This window comes from Poecilia reticulata, chromosome 16, assembly GCF_904066995.2.
Source record: "Poecilia reticulata chromosome 16, P_reticulata-male-v2, whole genome shotgun sequence".
NCBI classification, from domain to species: domain Eukaryota; kingdom Metazoa; phylum Chordata; class Actinopteri; order Cyprinodontiformes; family Poeciliidae; genus Poecilia; species Poecilia reticulata.
The window spans coordinates 34,126,216-34,143,023 of NC_088845.1; the positions used below are offsets into that span (position 1 = coordinate 34,126,216).

Consider the following 16,808-nt stretch of genomic DNA (forward strand, 5'->3'; position numbering starts at 1 on the left):
TGCGTCAGTATCAGAGGAGCTACTGGGAGAGAGACTGTTAGTGCTCTGCCTCCCCTCCGACTGTGACGGAGTGTATTCATCACATGCGCTTCTCTGACCTGTCAATCAAAGCCGTCAGCAGAGAGACAACGCACAGAAATGATTTGATTTATTTATCCTAAGTGCTTCCCTGCTAATCTTAAGTGCTTGGGGCTTAAACAGACATAATTACTGTAAAAAGAATGATTTGTGTAATCATAACTAGTAGCAGTATTTTTGCCTGCAGCAAAACAACAGCAACATTTACCTGATCTGCTGCCCTGCTAAGAGCTTTGCAAATCAAAAAACAAACTTATGGAAAATCCACCCAGAGCTAATGTGCATGAAGCAGAATCCGAGTCTGAAATCGACTCCATTTTTCTGTGATGATGCAACGGCGAGTCAGAGCTGATGTTGAGAGAGTCCTGACAGTTTCCGTCATGCAGAGGAGAGGTTCGTTTTCACTGCAGCTTGATTTGAAAGTCACAAGTTTCAGGTCAGACACTCAGTCATGACTCCATCATGGTGCTTCAGACACACTGAAGAGGCTCCGTTATTCCATCACCCCAGGATGTAGCCTTGTCCCACAAAGTGTTTTCTATTACTTCAAACAGCAAATTCTATAAGTTCTCTCCACTGTCTGCAGCATCTGCAATAATCTCGTTATTGATGTTATGAAATGGGCAATATGGTTGGAAAACATATCACAATGTCAGGATTTCATATCAGTTGCTATAGATAATTATTCATTTATTTTTGTGTTAAATATCTGAAATAATGCCAAACTTTTCTTGTTTTCTCCAGTTTCCTCTCTGGATATTTTACTCATTTTCTGTCACTCACACAGTTATGAGACACAGTGGCAAATCCTGAAACTGCTGCTGTGCAAGTGTCTCACCAGGTTGTTGCTAGGTAACTGGAGCATGTGAGTTAATTGTTTAGCTGTTGGCAGATGTTGGCAGAGGAAATGCTCAACCTGTCATTTCTTCTGCCAACATCCTCCAGATTGTTCAGCAAAAGTATTAAACATTTTATTGAATCTATTTTCTATTGATATTGATCACATGTCTATTGTGATATATACTGTTATTGATTTATTGCTCAGCTCTAATAGTGATGTATCATTGTACATATTGGTAGGTGGGATGGGTGAACAAAAGTCAAGGTGTTAAAGTCTTTAAATGGGCTGTGCAAGTTCAGTCCATTCAACCTACTCTTCCTCACAAGAAGAAGGGTTTTCTTCCTGAGCGGAAGAGCTGGGACACTGTTTACACCAGATTAACACCAAAACTACAGTCAGGCTGGACTGCAAAGCCTCATTCAAACCAATAATGTACAACAGCTTTAACTTTCCAGTTTCTCTGTCTGTATCAGTTTGGGTTGCAGGTCTAACATCATGGTGTCCTTGAATACACACAGCTGACATCCGAAGCCTTTGCAGAGTTTCCCGCTGAAGACAGGATGAAACGGACGCCTGGGTTACTGACAGGCAATGAAAGTGTGTTTCTAGGCGGCAGTAGGAAAGTAAAACCAGCTGATTTTACAGACGGCTCTCAGTTTCTCAAGGCAATGCCTCCGGTTATCTCCCCCGCCTCACCTAACCCACACCCCCCCTCGCTTCCCACCTCCCTCCCTTAGGCTCACAGCAGGGAAATATTTTAAATCACTTTGTCCTCCACCCAGAAAAACTTCCTGACGGGTCGTTTGGTGGACTGCACAAATCTGTTTCTTCTAACTACAGAGCTGAAGTATATTCTGCTTCTGTCTTGTTGACTTTGGAAGTGTGGGGCAGTGACAGCTTTAGTAGGCAGACATCAGTGTAGAAACACCAGGGGACAAATAGTGCTTTTAGTTTCAAGAGAAATGGTTCCAAAGCAATGAAGCTTTCCTGCTTTTTATCTTCCTTCCTGCCAAAACACTACCGTCACAGAGAGGATTCCTTAGGCTGTTGTGTGTGTGCGTGTGTGTGTGTGAGTACGTGGAGAGAGAAATAGCTGTCTCCTCTACATTCTGGACAGTACGGTCTCGTTTCGCCTGTAGCTGCTATCTTCAAAGCGACACAGTGATGCTTCAGGGCCGGAGCGTCCCGACAGCGACCTGTGATGGCTGACTGCACCGACTCTCTGTACAAAGGCTGCTGCTCTGTTTGAAGCGTGGCCAGGTGACCAGAACAACACACACACACACACACACACACACACACACACACACACACACACACACACGCACACGCACGCACACACACACACACACACACACACACACACACACACCCACACACACACACACGCACACACACGCACACACACACACACACACACACACACACACACACACACACGCACACACAGGACATTGTCTTCAAGCCAATATAAACCCAAGCTGCACTGCAGGTGTGGAAATGTGCAGTTCTGTTTGATAAGGACATTCAGTTGTCCTAAACAAGTCTTGAACGTGCTCTCAGTATCGCTGCATGAATGTTCTCCTTGCTCCATTCCCTGTGTCCTTCTCTTAATGCTTCACTTCCTCTTTCTTCCATTTCTTCCAGTCACACATGAATTATGCTTTGAATGCATCCTTGAAGACTGCAGTCAATGTTCTGCTTCACATAAACTCATTTTAAACACCACAATGGAGTTGTAAGTGTTGACATAAGATGCTAAAGTCAGTTTAATTTAACTGTCACTAGGACTGAGGTGTTCTCATGTAACATGAGTGTGACTAATAAGGCGTTAACATCAAGGGCTCACTGTCAGTAGTTGGGTTTCCACTGACCTTATAATTGTGGAAATTGGAATTAAGAAAATAAACTTGTTTGATGGCAACACAACAATTTCAAGAAAAGCACGTTTTTTGATCAAAAGTTTTTGTGCTAGGAGAAGATTGTTTTTCGGCTGTATTGATTCTAGTGTATTTTGCAAAAGTGCACTTTTTCGGCATTACATAAGTTACATGACAGATAACAAGATGTTACTGCTGCTGCAAAATATGAGGAGGGTGACAGGAAGTAAAGACAAATCCATATTCATTGCAGTTTTGTTGTGTTTGTCCAGAAACTCTGACTCTTCTCTTTGGGCTCCTCAGAGTTGCAGTTTCTAAGCTTTGGAGTTTCAGCCTCACAGAGCAATCCTCCCCTGTTAGTCCCCCACTCACCTCCTACAAACTAGCCAGCAGCAATTAGCCACCACCTGGTGGAACTGAACATCTGCTGAGCTCATCATAGGAGCTACTTCTCAGTGTAACAGTGGTAAAAATAGAGGAGCCATGTAGTGATAAGGTAGAGTTTCAGAAAGAACAGGAGTTTTTATAGAGACAGAAGCCCAATTTCAAGGTGTAATTAAAAAGTCAAATTTGTCATTTGAATTTGTATTTGATACATATATAGCATTTTTATAACAACCTATGTTAACAGTTACTTGACTGTGCTTTAGAACGGCACCGTGTGCCTGGAAAGCACATAATATTCCCCTTTTAATAACTTCTTGAGTAAACAAACCTATTCACTGTTTCATGTATTTCTTATTCAATAGAATCACCCCAATTGCAAAATTGTGTTTTTTCGACATTAGCAGAACATCAACAAAGTTTTGGACACATCTATAATGGAAATGCAGCCAACACTGGACACAAATATTCATTCTTTCTAACAACTCTAATCAGGTTTATTGGCACATTTTGCTTTCAAAATAAAAGCTCTTAGCCTGCTGTTTGGGCTGGCAGACCTCTGGCTGTCTGAGTGGGTTTCATGCTTTGTCATGCGTTCTGCCTGTGAATGCTGCATCCAGGCCCTCTGTGGTGAAGTGTGCTGGGGCTCAGTGACAGGGCGGCCGTCCCTGGCTGTGTGGTCATGGAGTGGACTGGTGGCGGGAGCTGTTGCGTACCCTGAAAGCCACGTTGCATCAGCTAATCTTGTGAATAATGTAGAATCATGAATAAACATAAAAGACTGTAAAGGAGACCTGTCTTTTCTTCGTTTCCTCTCCTCTCCGTCCCGCCTCCCTTTTCTGTCCACTCCTATCTCTTTCTGCTCGTCTTTTTCTAAACCACAAAAACCTTCTTTCTTTTTTCCCTCCCTGCCAAAATCAAACACTCCCACTAGCCTTCCTCCCCCCGTTCTCTTTCATACCACCTTCATCCTTTTCTCCTCCTCTCTGGCCACAGTGGTGACAGACATTGTGCTGCTGTAGTAGTGCCGTGTCTCGGTGCGGCCCGGCCGGGCCCGGCCCTCGCTCTCAGCTCAATAGAAGCCCAGGTTTCCTCAAAGGCAGCCATCCAGCCAGCACAAAGCCTGCCCACTGGGAAAAAACCCACAAAAGAAAGGGGTGGAGGGATTCTCGCCGTCTTTGCTCTGTCTGAAGCAGCTTGCCTCCACCACCTCGTATAAATAATACAACACTGCCTCAACAACAACAATAAAAAAAATAAAAATAAATCCTGCACTGCTCCGACAAACCCCTGCCTCCATTTATTCCGTCTTCTCGCCGTTAGTACTTGGAATTTTATCTGAAAATTTTCAGGAACAGGCCGCTGCATCTTATACAACACATACTCTTATTATTTCATCCATGTATGGTTGGCAGAAGCTCAGAATGACGCAGCTTTCAAAGCACAATTGCAACACACAGAAGTTGGACATAATTGACTGTAAACAAAACTGGTTCAGTTCATTCAGTAGGATGAAGAGTTATCATTACAGTTCTTCGGGTTTGTAATGTGTGCTTTTTGGAGTCCATCAAAAAAAACACATTAAAACCATTCAAATATATGACATGACAGATTTAATATGCATAGCAATACAAATTAATTCTAGTTCATACAAAATGTTAATAAATTCATAAAATATACAATAATTAACCATTTGAGCTCTAAGAATTTTAGTCCTAAAACGTTCAACTTCTTTTTAAAAGCTAACTTCTGTTCAACTTTAGTAAAAGTTGATGGTAGAGAGATTTGTTGCTCAGTAAGTAATGGTGCGTTTGGGAAAATACATTTTTGCCTGAGGACTTTGCAAACATCTTTCACCTGCATGTCTGGTGACACAGCGATGTGAAATTACATTGTTCTTGAACAAAAAATAAACATGAACTTTGAAATTTAAAAATGCTCCATGTTGAGAGCAGTCGGAAAGCTAACACCCTATCATGGTGCAGTCAAGATTTGAATGCATGGTTTTTATTAATGTCCTGCATGAACAATTAATGCAAAACGGACAGCTTTATTCTGCATCAACTGAAGTTTATCTGAGGCTGTCTTTTCCAGTTTTTACAAGTTTAGCCAAACCTAAGTGAACATTACTACACCTGACCAAGACAGTTAGTTATCCAAATAGAGCCCAGGTAACTTAGCTTCTGCTACTTGTTCGATAAGTGTGTTATTTATTGACAAATTTAACTTTGGATCATATTTAAGAGACTTCTTTGAGCCAATTACTAAATGTTTTGTCTTTAATGTAGTTAATATTAACTTATTATCTAAAACCAATTGCTCAACAATTCCTAAGTCATTGTTTAAGGTAAGATTGTTAATTTTGCCTACTATAAGAACTCAGCAATCAGAAGAAGAGTAAAGTTTCTGTATGAGTTTTGGTCTGGTACAGCTGTGAGTGTGGGTAATCTGTCAGTGTGTTGATGAAAATGAGAGCAGAGGGATTAGGCAGCGGCTCTCGCGGCCTGCCGGCCCGTTAGCATGAGGCCGGGACAAAGAGGCTGATTTCAATGGAAATACAGCAGCTGAGAGGACACGGCTCTCTCAGTGGGGTGACTTCCACCTTTCACACAAACACACAGAAACTCCATTACCCTCCACATCAGGGAACACACACTTAAGTATGATCAGTGGAATAGACGTATATTTTGCAGAAGCTGCAGTGAAGAGTTGACGTGGCTTTGCACCTGTCAGTGATTATATAGATAATCTTCTCCTCTGCCCAGTGCTGCTATTAGACCGTCCATTATCCCCCGCATGCCTGGCCTCCGCGCCCCGTATTACATGCAAATAGCAGCTCTTTATCCAAGCTGTGAATGAAAGATCCATCTGAAAAGAATGGAGCTCCCTGCTCTCCCATCAGACCCAAACCTCCATCCCTTACTGCCTTCCCTTACAGCTTCAGAGCAGAGAGCACAGATCTGATGACCCAGCTGGGGCCCAGAGGGGAGCAGAGGAGTGACTGAGCCCCACCGCATCACTGTCTGCTTTAAAACATGTCACATTTAATGGAGGTTACACTTCATTTCTTTTTGAAATGTCAAGTTGACTTTTTGAATCACTTACACATTATCAATCAACTCCGCAAATAAAAAGCTATGAAGTGCAAAGTTAATAGAAGTAGCGAATAACCCCAACAAAATGACAGTAGCTGTGTTTCCATTGACTATATAATTGTGCATAATTGGTAAAACAAAAACAAATTTGCGTAATAGAAATAAAAAGCTCACGTTGTTCCATAAAAACTTTTGGACTGGACTGTCGCTGTGCATGGGGCGACTATGGCTCTGTGGGTAGAGTAGTCGTCTTGCAATTGGAAGGTTGTAGGCTCAATTCCAGCTTCTTCCTGCCACATGTTCCTCCTGCCACATGTTGATGTGCCCTTGGGCACTAAACCCCAAATTGCCTACCGATCTGCGTATCGGTGTATTAATGTGTGAGCGTTTGTGAGTGTGAATGGGTGAATGTGACTCTAGTGTAAATAAAGCACTTTGAGTGGTCAAAAATGATTGGAAAAGCGCTATATAAGTTCAGTCCATTTACCATTTCAAAACCTGACATTGTTCACTGTTATAGTTCTGCTGAGCCATTTACCAAGAAACTTACCTTCAGAATAAATAATAAAATGTAAACACAGCTGTGTGGGTCCTCTGAATGAGCAGTATTTCAATCTGTACAAACACTCTTTTTGATTTTTTGTACAAAATACAGGTTTACCAGAGAGGTGATGTTGTAGTTTACGTTTGTGTGTTTTGCTGCAGCAGACCTCTGTATGTGTGTGTGCGTGCGTCCATGCTAATGAGCACATACCCGACAGGCAGTCATGTGCAGGATGCTGCCACAGGTCAGTGCTTGCTGCCAGACGATGCCTTTCCGTGGCTGTTCTTCCGTGAGCACACCTGTATGCTGTCCCCGCTCTCTGTCTGCAGCTTGACATTTGGTACAGTGAAGATAGAAGACACTGCAAGGGGAACAAGTGCATGAAGATTAGACCCGAGCCGGCTGGAAGCGAAAAGCATTTTTCAAGCAAGCATTTGAAAAAAAACATTCATCCATTGTTGACACCCGCTTGTGTTTGCAGGGTCACGGTGGGAGGCTGCTGCATTTCACCAGCAATCATGGAGGTGAGAGGCAGGGAAGAGCCTGTAACCACTTAACCTAACAGTTGTGTTCAAACTGAAGAGAGAAACTGGAGTACCCAGAGAGAACAAACTCCATGGAGAAAGATCTCCAAACCCAGTATGACGTAAAAGAAACTTGACTTTGTAATTGAACACCTTGAAACTGGGCCTGTCTCTTTAAAATTCATATTTTTTCTAAAACTCCTGCTTCAGGAAGTCATCACCACATCAATCCTCTAATAACCCTTTAACAATGTTTTTACCAGTATTTCACTGAGAAGAAACTCATATAATGAGCTCAGCAGATGCACAGCTCCATCAGGTGCTTGCTAATTACTGTTGTCTAGTCTGAAGGAGCTGAATGAGGGAGGGTTGTTCTGTGAGGCTGGAGCTGCAGCTCTGAGGAGAAGCTGTGCCTCGTAGACGGGGCTAGATCCATCCAGGCGTTTCGCACAGCTCAATGGTTGCATTGGAGATTAAAGGATTTTACAGAACAGAGACACATTTACTCATTAAATCTCCCAGGGGTTTTGTGTGGTGTACAGGTTGAGTGGCCGCCCCGTACATAAAGAATATTAGCCTTTGATGGAGCTGTTCAGAGTTCGATTCTCGACTTTAGGACTTTTCCTGCTGAAAATATTAGTGCCAGAAAAAAACTGAAATGACACTCATGCTGTCATTTCATCATTCCATCTATTAGGCTCACAGAAACATGGAGCTCATAGTCCATCTGTCCATCTGTCCAGTGTCTTCTGCTTATCTGAGTTGGGATATCAGTAGTAAGAGGCCAAGGTAGGAAACCCAGACATCACTCTGTCTAGCAACACACTCTGACTAAATGTGAGGGATCCCAGGGTCAGCCCCAGGCTCTCCTCCCACAGGTAGATGCTCACAAATCCTCCACAGAGAGGTCAGGAGATGCCTGAACCCCTCATTTGATTCCGTTTGATGTGGAGGAGCAGCAGGTCTTTATCAAGACTCCCTGGGAAGCATAGCTCCTCTGCCTCTCTTAGGCAGAGTCCATCCATCTTATCTCAGCTACTAGTGAGGAAGATTCATTGTTCTGATCATGATCCATATGTAGATGTTGTTGATGACAGTCTTGTAGATAAGGAGATTTTCTGTTTCTGTCCTATTTAGCTCTCTTTTTCACAACAGACACAACAGACTGGAGCAACACCAGCTCTACTCAAAATAATGTTCCTCATCTGTCTCCATTTAATGATTACGTCCATCTGATAGAAATCCAGAGCTGAATTCGAATTGAGCTGAAATAAGAGTTTTCTGGATGATAAAGGACTCTAAGTTTGAGAAGTTCAGCTGATGAGAGGAAGGCTTCAGGGTGTCCAACAGTGATCTGGACGATCTCCTACTGTCTCCAGAGCAGAGAGTGCTTCAAATAGACAGCAGCATCACTGATACGTCAAAGATACCCGTTTATTTGCACCTGTTTAATCACTGCTTCCTGACTTCAGGTTTGTCATTTCCATTTGGGAGAAATTGATCCTCATCATTCACTGTGAAAAGATGTTCTTCACAAACTTAGAGCAGAGGGACTGGAGGAGTTCTGCTCTCGGTCCACATCAGCTGATCCTCATCCAATAGGAAACTGCTTTTCCTATTGTTATCCCAGGCTTAGCATTCGGCCAATCCACTCTCAGACACCCACTCTGTCACACTCAGATCAAAATGAAAATGCCACAGTCCAATCCCCGGAGCTCGGAGCTTAAAGAGGTTTATGGTTTCAATAAAGCAGGCATTGTTTATGATAATCACTCTGGGTTACATGATAACACATAGTGGGGCAGAGAAATTAGAAGATTATTTCTTTATGGAAAGCATGAGACATTTACTTGACTTTATATTGGTCTTCTTTAAACAATAAGTCGGTTCATCTGTCTGCTTCACATGAAAGCAGTCAGACAGTTCCGGATGTTTCTATTGGCTGCTGGGCTGTTCAGAGAAAAACAACTGATTCTTCTTCACTTCTCCACCAAGATGCTAACATCATGACTTGGCATCATGTCCCAGCATTCATCATAAGATGAATGGAGAAGCATGGTTAAGCACGGTTATATTAGAAATGATTTTTGTTGTTCTTATAGGACAGATTCTTTCCAGCATTGTGATGAGCAATCATTCAGTGGGTCGTAAATAGCTCTCAGGCCGCACTTTGGAAACCCCTTAAACATAGCAACCGTCTTCAACATTGCCCAACACTGGATAGAAGGCAACATGAAAAGGATTTACAAAAAAAACAAAAATGAACTTACAGACATGTTGTAATAATGCTGTATTTTTTATAACTATTGTTGGTTTGTCTTACATAGAAACTCCAACCAAGATTTAAACACAAAAACGTATGACTGACAAATGATCGATTCAACTCAGTTGATCAGAAATCATCAGTTATTTTTTCTGGAATTTTAGGTTTTTGTTTCTTTCCTCTGAATTAAAATCCATTTGGAACATCAGACTGGATGTTTTTTTTGTGTTCAAGTGGAACAAATGGCTACCTACAAATAATCGCTTTTAGTGACAATGCACATCTTTTTCCTGTCCCACTGCTGCAGCCACTTCACCATTTGACTAATTAACTAGTTTTTAATCTCATGCTCCCGTTTGTTTGAAACAATTCAACACATTCATCCCCACAAAGAGGCACAGGGAAAACACAGGGGCGAGGTACTTTGGTTTGATCCGTTCCCGTCCTGGTTTTGGGAACGGTTTTATTCCTCATTCTGCTCTGCTGCTCTGCCTGAAGAGAACACAGTGAGATGAAGGCAGAGCGAGGAAAACAGGAGCGAGCGAGCATGACAAAAATCTAAATGAGCCATCTCCTTCCTGCCTCTCTGTCAGTGACCGCTGCTTTCTGCTTCTTTTTCAACATGACAGCCTGCTGGGAGCTGATAACAGGATTAATAATGCAGAAAAATCCTAATCGGGGGGAATTAAAAATGGAATTCTCCAATTAAAATTACCACCCTGTCAGTGGTGGCACACTCAGGTCTGTTGAGCTGGCTTTTCACTACGCTAATGAATAACAGCTTAAGGGATTGCTAATGTGTGTGTGTAGCATGTCAAAGAATATGGATAGGTAGTCATATCTGACATACTTTGATGCAACAACCCAATTCTGAAGGATTAATTGAAATAAAACCTGAATGTGAAGCTGTGGCTAAAGCCTCTAACTCTGAGATTCAGAATGCATGAGGGAAATGTGCCTCCAAACCCCAGGCATGCTGAAAGCTACGAGTGGTAAAAGCTAAAAGCTGTGTGTTTCTGAAATTTCACAGCCCTGGCTTATTTAAAGAGAGCCTCAGTGTACTTTTCTCTTGGCAAACAACCAGTCAAGAAGACAGAAAATCAAACCGAGAACACTTGGAGGAGCCAGAGGACCGGCTGGGTTTACTGTCCCAACGGCATCCGCATGATAAGACCAGCTTTCTGTGCATGATCAAAAAACAAGCCCAGGTTGCTCCTGGCTGTCTTCCTCACAGACAGACAGACCAGGACAGAGTGAAGACTCAACACAAAAGGAAAGGACTGTACCAAAGCACAAAGCAGGGGAGAGAAAGAAAAAAGGAACAGATAGAGAGCCATTGTGTGACTGTCAGTCTCTTTACCTGCTAACCCTGGAGCCAAAAATGATGCTCAGACAGAAATACTAAGCGCCAAACAAAATGATCCACCAGGTGGTTACTCAGCTCTAAGATTTCAGTCAGTAGGACCAAATTCATAATCTATGTAGCTTTCTAGCTGTGTTTTTCTTTTTTTTAGTTTATGAGTTCAATCAGGGCTGCACAGTGGCGCAGTTGGTAGCAGCGTTGTCTTGCTGCAAGTAGGTCCTAGGTTTGATTCTTTCTGCATGGAGTTTGCATTTTCTCCTTGTGCATGTGTGTATTCTCTCCAGGTACTGAGGCTTCCTCCCACAAACATGACTGTCAGGTTGATTAGTCTCTCTAAATTCACCACAGGTGTGTGTGTGTGTGTGTGTGTGTGTGTGTGTGTGTGTGTGTGTGTGTGTGTGTGTGATTATTTGTCTTGTCTGTCTCTGTGTTCTCTCATGGCCGCAACGGCATAATGATGTATGATGATGAATGGATGGCGTTTAGTCAATCAGCCATGTTTACATGTAGAACATTGAAAGAAGGGATGGCTAAGACAGAATCAAGGTGGACTTTGCTGAAGTGCAGTACCCACAATTCATCACTGCATGTGATGTTTTGAATTAAAAGGCAGAAACATGGCAATGTTCACTGAGCAAACTGTTGCAAATTCAGTTTTCAAATGTATAGTACTGAAAGAGTAACTGTAGCAGTGTGAATGAATGCTATCGGATGTTTCTCTTTAGAGTCATGAAACACATTTGAACTGTCTGTAGTAACTCGGTTTTTCTCTGGTTTATAGAAAGTAGTTTGAAAAATCAATATTCGGCGGGTCAGCGTCTCTTGATGATTCCAAATCTGAGGAACGTGAGGAACCAACCAAAGGCAGAACTGACAGTCTTCTTGTCTGTGTGGCGTCCTGGTTTAGAACCACCTGCTGTTTGTTTTCCCTGCCAAGAAGCACCTCAGAACCAAAGTCCAGTTGTTTCTATGAGTGACACAACAGACCAATTTTAAATACTGACACTAGACCAAGGTGGTAAAATCCTGGTGTTTGGAAGTTTGAGAACCAGAATCCATGTTTGCTGGTCATTAGATTTGTAAGTGCTTCTTTAACTCAGTTAGTCATTAGTACATTGTCAATAGTATTATTAACAACACATGTAATTTTATATTTCACTGATTATTTGTTTCCAATGATTTTTCTTACTGTACCTCAATAAATGTTGAGATTATGAAACTGACTGTGTTAAAAGCCTGAAGTACCTAAATGAAGCTTTGTCTTCAACTACACTCTTCTACTCTGTGCTTCTTGTGCAATGCAGTGCTTTACAGCTGAAGTGTAACAGTGTGTAAAAGTGGTGAGACATTAGGAGTTACATACTGTCCTGCAGCTCCCAGAGCCGTGGAGGAAGGTTGCTGAAGTATTCATGGTTGAGGGCCGTCTGCGCCGACAGCCGGTTCTTTGGGAAGCACTGAAGGAACCTGGAGGCCAACTCCTCAGCGTTGTCCACGTAGCCCAACCTGACACATAAAACACACCTAATTAGTTCAACTGATCAAAGAAACAAACATCATACAGAGCGCGGCGCTCTGTTCCTCTTCACTCACAGGACTGACATCCTCCAACTCATAGCTGCTGACTGCTGCTCATTACTTTGAAGGTTTACTGACTTGAGAGGAGAAACACACACATGCAAAGGAGAGCGCATGCCACCGACTTTCTCCTGCGAGCTCTCATGATGATTGGGTCACCATAAGATAAAAGTCCTTGCAGCAAGAGCCAGGAAAGAGAAAAGAGTGTGTGAGTGTGTGCTGACAGTAGTGAACTTGTGAACCAGCCGCAGCTTGCAACGCTGAGGGGGAGAGAAAATAAACAGAGGTACAAAGTAATTAGTCATCAGCTGCATTAAATAAACATGATGTTATTCAGTGGTACCGAGAACAACTGTAAAATCCTGAGGGTTCTGTTCCTCCACCTCCCCGCCCTCCACCCTCTCTGACAGCTGCTCCCTTGCCTCCTAACAGGGATCTAAACCGGACTTATCAGCAGAAAAAAGACGTGTGAGGGAATAAATCTCTGCTCTGTAGCGCTCTGCACAGATGCAGAGATAAAGTTAATGAAGTCCATCAGGGCCTCTGCTGGGTTCTTTCCCAAACAACTAAAGAACTTCAGCACAGACTCTTTTTTTTTTAGAGTCATCAGAGTTTAAACTGATGGATTCATAACTACGGATTGCTATTCATGTATTCATGCTGAACCTGTCAACGTTTGTCAACATACAGTTTGTTGGTAAAAGTGGTCACCCACCCCTACGAATCATTGAACGAATCACTTCTACACCCACAGGTGTAGAAAATGCAGCAGCCAGACATGCAGAACGCTTCTAAAAAGAACAGGTAGCACTCAATAGATCAATGAATTCTAGAATGGTGCAATGATAGAAGGTCAGTTGTGACACTTGTAATTTCTTAACTTCTAAATATTGCACGCTCAACTGTTGGTGGTATTGTGAGAAAGTATTGAAGAAATGATTGGAGATGACAGATACTCCACCATGAGGTGGTAGACCCACAGAGCTGGGTCAGCATCAGAACAAAGTCAGCAGAGGTTAAGAATTTTCTTCAGAGTCTATTGTTGCAAACATCCAAACTTCTTATACCGTTTAGATTAGGTCAAGAACTTCATAGAACAGGTTTCTATGGCTGAGCAGATTCATGAAAACCTGAAATCATGAAGTGCAACACAAAACATGAGATGGAGTTGTGTAAAATATGCAGCCAGTGAAGCAGTAGACACATCAGTCTGGATTTGGTCCAGGGGACATTTAGGGGATGACTCCTTCCTGTTCCAACATGACTGCACCAGTCAGAGCTCCATTAAAGCTCCAGAGCAATTAAATTTAGGAGTTTGGTGAGGAAAAAATCTGACTGGTCTGACCAGACTCCGGTCCTCAGACCAATAGAATACCTTTGGGATGAATAAGAGCAGAAACTAAATCCAGGTCTTCCAGTCCCACATCAGTGTCTGACCTCACAAATGCACTTCTGGAATACTGGTCAGGTATTTCCATAAACACTCTAAATGCTTCCTGCTTGGCTTTTTGATGGTCAATGAATAAATATTTTAGCTTTGTGTATAGTATGTACACCTGTATACACATGCAACACCTTCCACACTATTTACACTCCTTTAAAAGATGTGAGAAGGTGGGGATGGTGTAGGGATGTCTTTCTGCAGAAGAAGCTCAGTGAGTATTCTGAATAGCGAGCATAACTTAGATACGGAGTGGTTCTTGATGACATCCTGTCTACTCTAGAGAGGGACCCGAGGTGACGATTCATCATGACAAATGATGGATAGCTCTAATATTCAGCAGAGATCTGAAGCACACAGCCAAGTGGCTTCAGGACCAGTCTGTGAACTAGTTGGTCCAGCCAAATCCCAGAGTTAAATCCAACTCAACATCTTCAGTAAGATCTAAAACTAGTTACAATCACAGCTCTACCAACCTGACCCTGAAAACGTGTGAGCCAAGCTTGGTGAGATGAGGTTGGGATTGGTTAAAGCTGCTTACACAAAGTACACAAGTACACAAACACTGGGAATATTGGTGTACATAAAATTTTCTTGTTTTTATCTTTTTTGTTTTGCAGTTAAAATCCATCCAATACTTAGCTTTTTTGGGGAGAAATTTCGGGGGTAATCGTAAAGCGGCAGAGACAAGTTTTACTTTCATGTTTCTCTGCAGCCAGAGAGATTTCATTCAGATATGAACCAGTGTGAAATCACCTGGCTTCCTTTCTGCTCTTATTTCTATCCACACCAAATGATTAGGGAAAGTTTGATAACATCCCGTTCAGTCTCATCCAGGTGATGAGGCATTGTCAGTGTGGTGAACCCTGCCTTCTTCACTGGAGTGTTACTTCTCTGAGTTTTCCATCAGAATAACCACAGAAACAAAACAAAACTCAAACACCCCCACCTCTACTGTTCCCTCACTGCTGCTTCTGTGCTTCTGATTTTTTGTTATGTGAAGAGCTTCCAAAGTGAGGTAGCCTTAACAATGCCTGTGCTGTTTAAAGACAAATGTGCAATCAAGAATAGCAGGTCAATACATGCAACTGTTCTGTGTACAGCAAATGATACATGGCTTAGGGTGCCTGTTGACATTCTACACAATGGGAGGGACCTGTGTGCTCAGTGTTGGTGGTACAAGAGGGAAAGTGTAGCAAAACCTCACACTGAGGAAGGGTGAAGGCCAAAAACAGCAAGAACAAGCAGGGTGTGACCGGCCTGTGGACACAGACCCAAGTGATCTGGTGTGAAACATGGAGGACACAGAAAGTCAATATCAATGACATTGGCTACGGACACACAGCAGACCTTGTTGCTAAATTCAGATTTTTTTTGCTGGAATCCAATTTTGTTTACATGATTGTTCAAACTACTGATAGATTTGACAACAATCAGACTTCAGTGAGAGCAGTTTCCATCCCCAGAGTGACCTGCATGCACAGAAGAACAACGACGTTACCCAGCAGCACTGTGTTTATGGGAGAAACAAAGGATGGCGCAGACTATGGATCGACTTTAAGAGTTTACTCAGCAATGGGATCCGACAGTATTGTCTCTAATTCATAACAATATGATGGAAACTAATAAAAAGAAAGTATGACTAATAAAAATGCTGTTTTGTGAAGCCTCTGTAGAGAAGTGTGTTTGGATGCTGTAGTCACAGTCAAGAGTGGTGGGATTGTGATGTGTTTCAGTGTCACACACTTCTATCCATCCATCCACTTTCTAACACCCTTGTCCTTAGTGGGGTGATGAGGTGCTGGTGCTTATCTCCAGCTAACATTCTGGGCAAGAGGCGGGGTCACCCTGGACAGGTCGCCAGTCTGTCGCAGGGCAACAAAGAGACAGACAGGGCAAACAACCATGCACACACACACACTGACACCTAGGGAGAATTTAGAGTCATGTTTTTGAACTGTGGGAGGAAGCTGCAGTACCCAGAGAGAACCCACGCATGCACAAGAAGAACATGCAAACTCCATGTAGAAAGACCCTGGGTCAGGAATCGAACCCAGAACCTTCTTGCTGCAAGGCAACAGTTCTACCAACTGCGCCACTGTGCAGCCCTGCTTCTATCATTATTTCATAATCATAATTTGTTTACATCCAGATTTACCAACAAGCTAATACGTGTTTTTTTGTGAGTCTGGCTTCTGCTGGTGCAGAATTATGACTGACGCACGTCTCATGTCAGTCACGTAAAAGCTGAATAAAAGGCGACATGACTAAAGTACTATTATTGGGCTGCTCAACTGAGAGCCATAGCTCTATGGTTAGCAAAAGGATCATGAGACAATATGGGTAGATATGGAGCAAAGACACTGCCCAAAACTGTCCCTAGATACACTGCCCTTTACAACAAACATGGTTCAAAGAAATCTCAAAATTAAAAACTACTGGGTTAAGGAAACAATTAATATTTGTTCAAGAATAAAAAAGAAATACAATTTTCCTGAATCTATATTAAAAATGGAAAAATTTGCTAAGATTCCAGATTTTATTCCAGCTTCTGTGGATGCAGGGTTTGAGAGATGGACAAAAGGAGGACTGGTATTTATAGCACAGCTCTTTAAAGGGTCAACAATGAAATCTTTTGAACAAATTTGAAGGAAATTTAATCTACAAAAAACTGATTTTTATAGATTTCTGCAACTTAGACATTATCTCCAGAATCATAGTGATTGGCAGAAAATTTCAGCAGATCTGACCAAGAATGAAGAAATTCTATTATCAATAGCAAAAGGTGAATCAAAAAAGACCTGATCTCAAAGCTATACA

General features: G+C 42.3%; 1 protein-coding gene across 4 annotated transcripts in view; it reads right to left on the reverse strand.

Annotated features, from left to right (window-relative positions):
- cdk14 (cyclin dependent kinase 14) overlaps nucleotides 1-16,808 on the reverse strand; it is a 173,594-nt gene that overhangs the window by 36,353 nt on the left and 120,433 nt on the right. For all 4 annotated transcript variants that reach the window (XM_008411053.3, XM_008411054.3, XM_008411056.3 and 1 more), the window contains 2 exons: nucleotides 12,336-12,475; nucleotides 7,033-7,183 (listed from right to left, as the gene is read on the reverse strand). In XM_008411053.3, coding sequence (XP_008409275.1) covers nucleotides 7,068-7,183; nucleotides 12,336-12,475 — 256 coding nt within the window. In that variant the 3' untranslated portion in view covers nucleotides 7,033-7,067. The remainder of the gene's footprint in view (nucleotides 1-7,032; nucleotides 7,184-12,335; nucleotides 12,476-16,808) is intronic.